The following is a 9596-nucleotide window of genomic DNA, read 5'->3' as shown; positions in this document are numbered from 1 at the left end:
TTAACATGATAATCACAAAGAAAGTTTTACTCGTCACTGAAAAGGGGCGTGGCCGGCAATCAGCTGCAAAGAGGGAGCAGGTGTGAAGATCCTCACGCACAGGTGAGCTAATTGACACAGCTGGTGCTGCTCAGTAATCATGCTCTGTCTCTCTTTATACGCAGTCGCTTGCTGGACCTGGAGAGACTGGACTGAGGTAAAAAATATACATATTATATACATATACATATCTCTTGTTTTATTGTTGGGGTGAAGTTACACACTATAATTCAGGAGGAGTTAAAAAAATGCTTTATTTCTTTTGTTGTTTTGTCTGTTACTTTGTCCCTTACTCTCCTTTTGAAATGTGTCTTTCATTGTCGAGACCTCAGCACGGTCAAATGTTTAGAATAATACCTGTGTACACGTTTGTGTGTTCAACCAGCAATGCCAAGAATGGTAGTGGGTGGTGGGGGGCAATGCCGTACAATATATGACCTAAGTATCCTGTGTAAATGTAAGCACTGTCGTGTTTTGGTCTGCGTTGTGAAGAATATCTCTGTTTATTTCTGACCCGAGGCAAATAAAAGGAACTCCCATCAGCATGTGAAAATGTGTCAGGGTAAAATATAAAAATCAAATCTTTACTTGAATTTTGTGTAATTATAACATGAAAAGGAAAAAATTAAATACATATCAGGTGTGTAATAAATTGTAGTACGTTAAAAAATATGCTGCACTAACGGACCCTGTTACATAAATTCACATCGGACTTGAAACTCAGTTGAACGTTCAGGCAAGACGTCGTGATTTTAGAAATGACTACATAATAAAACAATAAAGGCAAAACATAAAATCTGACCTAAATAAATATATTTATAAATCTAAAGTGTTAGTATTATATTTCTGACATCATTTATAAAGCATCATGACGTCAGTGAACAGTGATTCTGCAAAATCTGAAGATTCAAATACATTTAACAAGAATGACTGGATGATTTACTTTGGTTTACATGTGTAGTACAGTCATTAAAGATTATTTGCGTCGTGACCTGCCAACTCTTGACCTCATTGTGTCGGCTACATCCACATTTTATATATTTTTTTATTTTCTATTTAAAGCAAAACCTCCGTCGTGACAAAACACACATCACACAAATGTATTTTTCAGTTTTATTCTATTCTATTGTAACGTCTATAATCTGTTTTTCAGTATCACACATCCCATTTCCCTGTGAGTGGAATGTTTCTGTATGTTTTGACTTTGCCACATATGTTTTTTATTTTTTTTCATTTTACAGTTTGAATGCATTAGCGAGCGAGACTGACAGATTCACACTTCTCTGTCACACGTTCTCTTCTCATTATCATCTCTGCATTGCCGAGATTATAATATTCTATTCACCCTCCTGTTGCGTCTCCATCACTTTGCCACATGCTTTTCCCAGAAGATTCCGACTTGAGAGGATTACACTGAAGCTGCGTGCGTTTGCGTGTGTGTGTGTGTGTGTGAGAGAAAGAGAAAGAGAGGCAATGAAGATCTCTAACACAGAATAATGCAGGACAATCAACTTGTCAGTGTCTGACGTGTGCCCAAAGCCCTCTGGGTGGTGTAGTTTGTGCTGCTCCCTCCACTGGGATCACAGCTAAGTGTCCTTGGTGGTAGGTGGCACATGTATTGGAGGGATGAGGATGTCACAGTCTCGAAGCCGACGCGACCTACATTGCCCCCGGCTCGTCGTGTTTGGAGATGGATCTTGTTGGGACCTTGCTGTTTTATGGTGTCCACTGCCTGGCTCCTCTCTCCTTAGAGCTGTAATCACAGCAGACTGCATGTCACAGCGCCCCGCTCTAATTGGCGTGTCACTCTGTGCACGCTGAGGGAGGAGGGGCCGGGCCTTTGTGGGGCTGCCATGGTGACTAGGCCATTTAATGAGAACGAGCATGCTGTGACTAATGACATCCCTGAGCCCATCGGATATACTGCAAATGGACAATTTGCTGCGTTGCTCGCACACTCAAACAATAACACACATGCATAAGGATACACACCTCAGAGACAAATCTCATTGATTAGAAGAGACAGTTTCCCCTGAGCCTCTTTTCACCATGATCAATACATGACAAGTGGACTTAAAGCTAAGGCTATCATCCATTCTCCTCCAGTTGTGTTGTTTGTTTGTTTATTTCAATGAATAGTTTTAGCCAATGATGCAACGTTACGTATGTTGAGAGATTTAAAGAAAGAGAGAGACAGGAATTAAAAAAAATAATAATGCTGTACACACAAATAAAATACTTCATAATACTTCACTAAAAAAGGTCAATTACTGTAATTAGAAAGAAAAGCAAATAAGATATAATTAATAATTATAAAAGAAACAATACACTATGAACACACCACTCTCTTTCTGATTTAAAACTAGCAGTAAAAAGTAGTTTTAAAACGGATATAGTCATCCTAACATGGGGAGGGATTTCATTCCATAATTTTAGCTTTCCTGTGTGTAATGTGGATGACTAAGAGCTGCTGTTCCTTGGACCTCAGTGACCTTGAGGGCTCTAAAATAAACTCTCTAGCTATGTACGCTGGTGTTAATCCACTAAAAGATTTAAAAACAAATAATACAATTGATCAAAATTGACCCTAAAACATGCAGGGAGCCAGTATAAGGAGGCCAGGATGGGGCAGCAGCATTTTGAACTTAAGGCATGGCTGAGGACAACGTAAAATACATCGCAGTAGTCAACATGAGTCACGCTAAAAGCATGAATAAGACGTTCAAAAATATTAAAAGATAAACATATTTGACCACAGTATTTATCTGCGTCTCTAAGTTAAAATCAGAGTCCACTTTAGTAGCTGAAGCCAATCTGACATGCTGCATTGAATTGTTAAAAATGAAATGATGAGTTCAAGTTTCTAATTAAATGCATGAATGTTTAGAAAGAAGTTAGTGCCAAATCATCAGTGACTCAGAGTTGAAAATATATCTCAAATCTGAACACATCCCTTAGGGCCATCTATGTGATTGCAAAAGTGAAATACCCCGGTATGAATGAGGCTACTGCAGAGGAAGACAAGATACAGCACAAATGCACATGATGTCACCTCGTATTAGGGCTGGTCCCGGCACAAACAGTGGCCACTGCCCACCAGCTGACAACGCATCGTGTCACTCTCTGACTGGTGCTGCACTCTGTCTACTAGTGATGTGTTGTTCGTGAACGTTTCGTTCAAAATGAACTCATCTTTTATATGACTCGGGAGTAATGAGTCATCATCAGTGAGTGATTCGTTCATTTTCATGCAGTACCTTCCTTCGCCACATGGCAGACAGCTGCATAAGTTCAGTCAGCCGGACAGGAAACAGAAATGATTAGTTCAGGATTCACTCAACTGAGCGAGCGTCCGTCCTTAGGTCACGTGACAGCTACCGAGTCACTGTTGTGCTGTTAAACAACAATGGCAGAGAGGATACAGGACACAAGTCACTTTATTGTGGTGTGTATTTGCTTTCCTTGGGTTTCATATGGTTCGAATTGCTTGTGGCATTTTGTTTATTATACTTTGTCAACTGAAGCAAACCATGTTAAGTGTTTGAGAACCACTGTCTTTTTTTACAACGCCCACAAGAGGGATACAGCGCCAACCGCTGTAAAAATGAATGAAATGAACGAAATGACTCAAAAAAAAGATTAGTTCAATTTACTGTCCGAGAGTAAAGGATCCGAGTCAGTAAGAAGAGTCTAACTTCCCATCACTAATTCACAGTGAGTTGTGAAGTGCTGCCCTGACACGTCTCCACATTCTTATTCTTGAGAAACGTGAGGTTTTTGAGGTTTCCTCACTTTGTTTCCGCCTCTGAACCGGTGTAGAGGCGATGCAGACACCCTGATGGGAAACTGCTGAATGGTGATTTGTCAGCAGAGACATTTGTCAGCGGCTTTAACCGACCACCAACAACAGACCACACTGAAGTAAGCTTCCCTGTGTGTGTGTGTGTGTGTGTGTGTGTCACTGCAGAGAACTTACATTTTGAGTTGCATTTTTTTGCAGAAACAAAAGCATTGGAAAAAATTAATCAGCACAGAATCTGAAATATTAAAAAAAGGACAATAAAGCATTTTTTACTGACCGATGATGATGATGATGATGACTCCGCCCACCTTAATCAAAACAATGAAGCTGAAGAAAGCGCAGAGCAGAGCCACAGCCGCAGCGCTGACTTCCTGTGACTCGGAACACAAACACCTGCACTGAGCAACGGAAGCTAAAGAACGCGACGACACAAAACCACCGCACAAAGACCTTAACATGACATTAAACTAATGCAAAGAAACAAAGAGACAAATGTTTACATGCTGCCGACAAAAGTTGAAACACAAAACTGGACCAGGGAATCCTCGACTGGTTTTAATTTCATTGACGTTTTATCAGCCACGTGGCCTCGGCCTAGTTTCACATGGGGAGGTGGATTTACGTGATGTCAACACAGGGAACGCTCCGTGGTCGCTCATTTCTTTACGACCGCTAGTCAACACAACTTCTCTCAATTTGCACAGGACTAGGATTACCTGGCGTCATTTCTCTGGACCTTTTAACCCCAGGGACCTTCACCTCCTCATGTAAAACCAATCCTGTCTGATAGGACTACAGGCAACACGTCACATATGGCTTTACGATGTGATGCGTGTCCCTTTACAGCCTTGCGTCTCACCTCAGTGTCCTCGCTGGTCATGCTGCTGCTGGCGGAGGAGGAAGTGAGGGCGGCACCGGCGGCGGAGGAGGTCATCTGACCTGCGGGGGGCGAAAGTGAAAGCAACTATTTTCAGGGCAGCCGTGTCAGCAGCGTGACATCATGATGGAGCTGGATCAGCTTGTCTACCTGAGGTGTGAGTGTCTGTCGCCGTCCCCGGGGACGTCGCTGTGTCCACCGGCATGGACTTGGTCGACAGCAGAGCTGCACGACGCCGTTAATGTTGTGATAAAACAAGAGGGAAACAGTCAGAAGATCGAAAACCTTCTGACAAATGTGTCTTTGCTTCAATGAGGGTTTTACGAAAATAGATATAGTCAGGAGACTAAAGTAAATATGTACGTGTTTGCTGTTACTTTAGCCTTTTATACTAAAAATCAACATCAAAACAAGTCCATGATGTCTTCAGAACACGTTCACATCTTTATCTCACTGTGACAGACTTTTCCAACAGGAAACTGAAGTTTGTAAACCACTCACTCTCCCACACCAAAGCCCATAGAGGAAATCAGTGATTTTAACATCACACACACAGAAGTTGTTGATCCACTGCTGCCTCCATCACTAAGTTCTAGTGTCTGATTTAGTAAAATTTAGTGTTTGAAATCTTTTATTCAGATTAACCTCAGTGACAAAAAGTGACCACACGAGGCAGTAGTAGACCAGCAGCTCCTGTGTCCCTGCAGCTAAAATCACTGATTTTCTCTATGGGTTTTGGTGTGTGAGAGTGAGTGGTTGGAAAAGTCTAACAGTGAGATAAAGACGTGAAACATGTCCTGAAGATATCATAGACTTAAACTGCACAATCATCTCTTCAAAAATCCCTGAACTATGACTAAAATACTGTGTGTCTTCATGTGGAGACACATGTGTCTCACCTGTGTCCACTGTCAAATCAAAGTGGTGTTTGTCATCATTGAACCAGCCGGGAATGTGCACTCTGCAGCCGTAGACTCCGCTGTCTGTCTCTGTGACGTTCAGTACGGTCAGAGACACGTCTCCTCTGTCCAGTTGTCCCAGCAGCTGGTATCTGTTGGACACTCTGGTTTCTTCTGTCACCTTTGTTTTTTCTGCCTCAACAATCAATGACCAGCAGCCGCTGTTTCTTATCTGTCCTCTGTTCCAGCAGACGGACAGAAGACCGCGAGTGTCCACGTCATAGTGACACGGCAGGGTGACCTCTTCACCTGTGTGACCTTTAACCTTCGTGCTGTCTCCTTCAACCACTGTGGACACAGACACACTGTCTTCTAAAGGTCCTCATAGCCTGTCACCTGACATTAGATTTATTTTTGAAGTGTCAAATGTCCATTTTCTTGATGAACTAACGAAAACAAAAACCTCTTCAGAAAAACCTGAATTAGTAATTTAACAATAAACACTGAACAACAAATACAACTTTAGCAAATCATTCAAAATGGAGAAATAAAGGACATGAAATTATGTCATTTGTATTAAAGAAATAAAATGACACATTTAATCATATATGTCATATAAATATAGACGATTTAAGTGGTTTTAAAACACACACACAGACGTACCTGTGAGCAGAGCGAGCAGCAGAGCGACCTTCATGATGAACATCGATCAACTGTCACCACACACACACATATGTAAGTGTGGTTCGCTGAGTCACACCACACACACACACACACACTGTAATGAGGAAGAGGCTGTGATCACAGTAAAAAAGCAACAACATTAACTCGAGAATTCTGCAGCAAATTGTTGATGGTGCTGCTTCTTGCTGCCAATTTGGGTGGAATCAACCTTTAAAACCTCGAGACTGACTTGCAAGCTCCTACTCTCATGATTCCAAACATATTTATAATGTACTTCCATTAGCTCTGCCCACCAAGAAAAACAAAAATGGCTACACATTTGAAAGAACTCGTCATCGCACATTTGAGCTAGCCGCGTAAAAACTCTTTTACGCTCCAGACAAGTTCGCGATTAAAAGTCATCAAAGGATTTTGACGTAGTAGTTGACATTAAAATGGCAGGAAAACTACTTTAAAATCCCACTTTTTGAAAGCTTAACGTGGACAGAACTACATGAAAATCGGCTTTGACGAGTTGCGTGGGGCGAGGGCCCGTTCATGACGATGCGCAGTCCTACGAGCGGTTCGTTGTCATTTCATGTTTTCATGTTTGAAATAAACTTAGAACTAAACCTTGTGGCGATTTGCACGTTTCGTCAACATAAAACTACAATAATGCGTCAAGATGAGAGGTTACGCTGATCCAAAAGGGGGCGTGGCCACGGGAAACATCGGGAATTTTGGGGTGAATTTCGACCTATGTCACGAAACAGGAAGTGGGTTCAAGAGACTGATGTAGTACGTCATCAAAAACTGTCCAAATATCAATATCTACTCCAAAATCTTTTTTCGAACTTCTCAGGAAATCACAGTGGTTTTGTAGAATTTCAAAATAAAAGTGTCTGTGTTGATACTGGCTGATATATTTATTTTTCACAACACACTTTAAACTTACTTTGTCTCATGTCCCATGACTGAAGAGCGACAGACAGTTAAAGTTAAAGGGACAGTTCACATGATATGAGGTGTTGACACTGCACAACAAATTCAGAATTAAATCAGGTTAAAATTATAAATCAGACACAAGAAAGAAAAACCAAGCGATGACTTACAGTGACGAGTAAGACGACACACGGCAGCAAACTGTCTGCTGAAATGTTTACTGACAAACAGACAAAGAGGAGGACTTCGAGGAAATGTAGGAGGTCCTACAACCTGTGCACTTCCTGGAGGAGAAGGAGCTTAACAGTGCTGATAATGTGTGTGGTTGTCTCTTGTGTTTTTGTCAAGCCATGTGACTTGCACACAGGAAGTAAGTCATCCAAAACAGGAAGTGACCTGTACATTGCTCCATCTGCTACACTTAAGTTGGACGCGCAAATGTAAATGAAACAGGATTGTTTTGTCCTTGGTGAACAGCATTGTGGGAAACAGAGAGACACAGAAACACCCAAAACGCCGTCAAGGTCCTTAATTTAATTCAACTTATTTTAAAATGCACCGTTATTTGAAATGATTGGAATGTGCTTTTATTGTGGTTTCTACTGTAATCGGGGGTGGAGTGGCTTAAGACCGACACTGTGTGCAAAAGACTTCATGGTCGCAAGTTCAACTCCACCCCTGGCAGGTTGTACTCAATTCCCTTGTAAGTCATTTTGGATAAAAGTGTCTGCTAAATGACATGCAATGTAATTGTTGTTGTTGTTGTGTCCTCTTCCAGAGACAAAAAAAGACATTTTCTATTCTATTCTAAATCTGTATATGAGACCAGGGACCCGGTCTGAAGACACCTGCAAGCCAGGACCACCCAACAGAAAGTAGGTCATCAGATACAGGATGTGCCTTTGATTTTCAAGCGAGTAAAATAAGCTTTGTTTCTGGAGAATTTTGTGTATTTTTGGCCCAAAAAGGAAAATAATCTTGGTTTGTGTGTTCACGGCTGGTGTTTAAATTCTTAAAGTCAGTTTAATCAAGTAAAGGAAGATTAATTTCATGTGAATAACTTTTACATGACAACTTTCAGAATAATAAACCAGGAGGACTAAAACATGAGAGAATATAGGACTAAACCTGAACTAAACCAGGACTAAACCACTGAAGAATATAGGACTAAACCTGAACTAAACCAGGACTAAACCACTAGAGAATATAGCACTAAACCAGGACTAAACCTGAACTAAACCAGGACTAAACCACTGAAGAATATAGGACTAAACCTGAACTAAACCAGGGCTAAACCACAGTAGAATATAGGACTAAACCAGGACTAAACCTGAACTAAACCAGGATTAAACCACTGATGGATAAAGGACTAAACCAGGACCAAACCACTGAAGAATATAGGACTAAACCAGGACTAAACCACTGGAGAATATAGGACTAAACCTGAACTAAACCAGGACTAAACCACTGGAGAATATAGGACTAAACCAGGACTAAACCTGAACTAAACCAAGACTATATTTACTTTCACCTTTGAGGCAGACAGCTGCATAAGTTCAGTCAGCAGGACAGGAAACAGAAATGATTAGTTCAGGAGTGACTCAACCGAGAGGTTTGGTCGTTCATTTTCATGCAGTACCTTCCCTCGCCACATGGTGGCAGGTAGCTGCATAAGTTCAGCAGGAAAGGAAACAAAAATGATTAGTTCAGGATTCACTCAACTGAGCGAGCGTCCGTCCTTAGGTCATGTGACAGCTACCTAGTCACTGTTGTGCTGTTAAACAACAATGGCAGAGAGCATACAGGACACAAGTCACTTTATTGTGGTGTGTATTTGCTTTCCTAGGGTTTCATATGGTTTGAATTGCTTGTGGCATTTTGTTTATTATACTTTGTCAGCTGAAGCAAACCATGTTAAGTGTTTGAGAACCGCTGTCACAAGAGGGATACAGCGCCAACCGCTGTAAAAATGAACGAAATGAACGAAATGACTCAAAAAAAGGTTCAATTTACTGTCCGAGAGTAAAGGATCCGAGTCAGTAAGAAGAGTCGAACTTCCCATCGCTACTGTCTACTACTGCTCTCTACCACAACGTGACTGGCTTTTGCTTTTCACTACTGTGACTATCAATCTCCAGGAAATATACTTGTTTTGTGTTGTCACTCAGTGTGTTTCATGTATATTCACACACTGTATGGTTGTTATTTGAGCCAAGCAGTTAGATTAGCAGCGATGGCTCTCCCTCTCGGTTTTGTGTGTGAAACCTGTCAAACACAGTGGCATAAATGCCTCACAGCCACTAACAATCACACTGAAGGAGGCCCGTAATCAATAAAGTTACTTTAACTATTAACTTTTTTCACTTTAACTTTT

General features: G+C 41.2%; 1 protein-coding gene across 4 annotated transcripts; it reads right to left on the bottom strand.

Annotated features, from left to right (window-relative positions):
• Positions 1–1140: 1140 nt before the first annotated feature.
• On the bottom strand, positions 1141–7488 carry LOC122767649 (hepatitis A virus cellular receptor 1 homolog). 4 transcript variants are annotated; one of them, XM_044023065.1, is made up of 7 exons: positions 7236–7488; positions 6281–6366; positions 5618–5965; positions 4869–4943; positions 4701–4780; positions 4119–4212; positions 1141–1792 (listed from the first exon to the last, which is right to left on the bottom strand). In XM_044023065.1, the coding sequence occupies exons 2-7, from the start codon at positions 6321–6323 to the stop codon at positions 1626–1628; spliced, it is 807 nt and encodes a 268-aa protein (XP_043879000.1). In that variant the 5' UTR covers positions 6324–6366; positions 7236–7488; the 3' UTR covers positions 1141–1625. The 4 variants fall into 4 exon arrangements, with proteins under 4 accessions (XP_043879000.1, XP_043878999.1, XP_043878998.1 ...); XM_044023064.1 differs by having other exon boundaries at positions 7393–7488; XM_044023063.1 differs by having other exon boundaries at positions 6281–7488.
• Between the last annotated feature and the right edge of the window lie 2108 nt (positions 7489–9596).

Source organism: Solea senegalensis, linkage group LG4, assembly GCF_019176455.1.
Source record: "Solea senegalensis isolate Sse05_10M linkage group LG4, IFAPA_SoseM_1, whole genome shotgun sequence".
Classification (NCBI taxonomy): Eukaryota; Metazoa; Chordata; class Actinopteri; order Pleuronectiformes; family Soleidae; genus Solea; species Solea senegalensis.
This window is presented reverse-complemented; position numbering and strand designations above follow the sequence as displayed.

What these genes read in the sequence shown, in the direction of transcription:
- LOC122767649 (XM_044023063.1), bottom strand. Translation starts at nt 6,323, where the DNA reads ATGTTCATCATGAAGGTCGCTCTGCTGCTCGCTCTGCTCACAG. An exon ending in TGACCAGCGAGGACACTGAG is followed by an intron (nt 4,213 to 4,700) that starts GTGAGACGCAAG and finishes TCCGAGTCACAG; the next exon opens with GAAGTCAGCGCTGCGGCTGT. An exon ending in CATCATCATCATCATCATCG is followed by an intron (nt 1,793 to 4,118) that starts GTCAGTAAAAAA and finishes CTGTGATTACAG; the next exon opens with CTCTAAGGAGAGAGGAGCCA.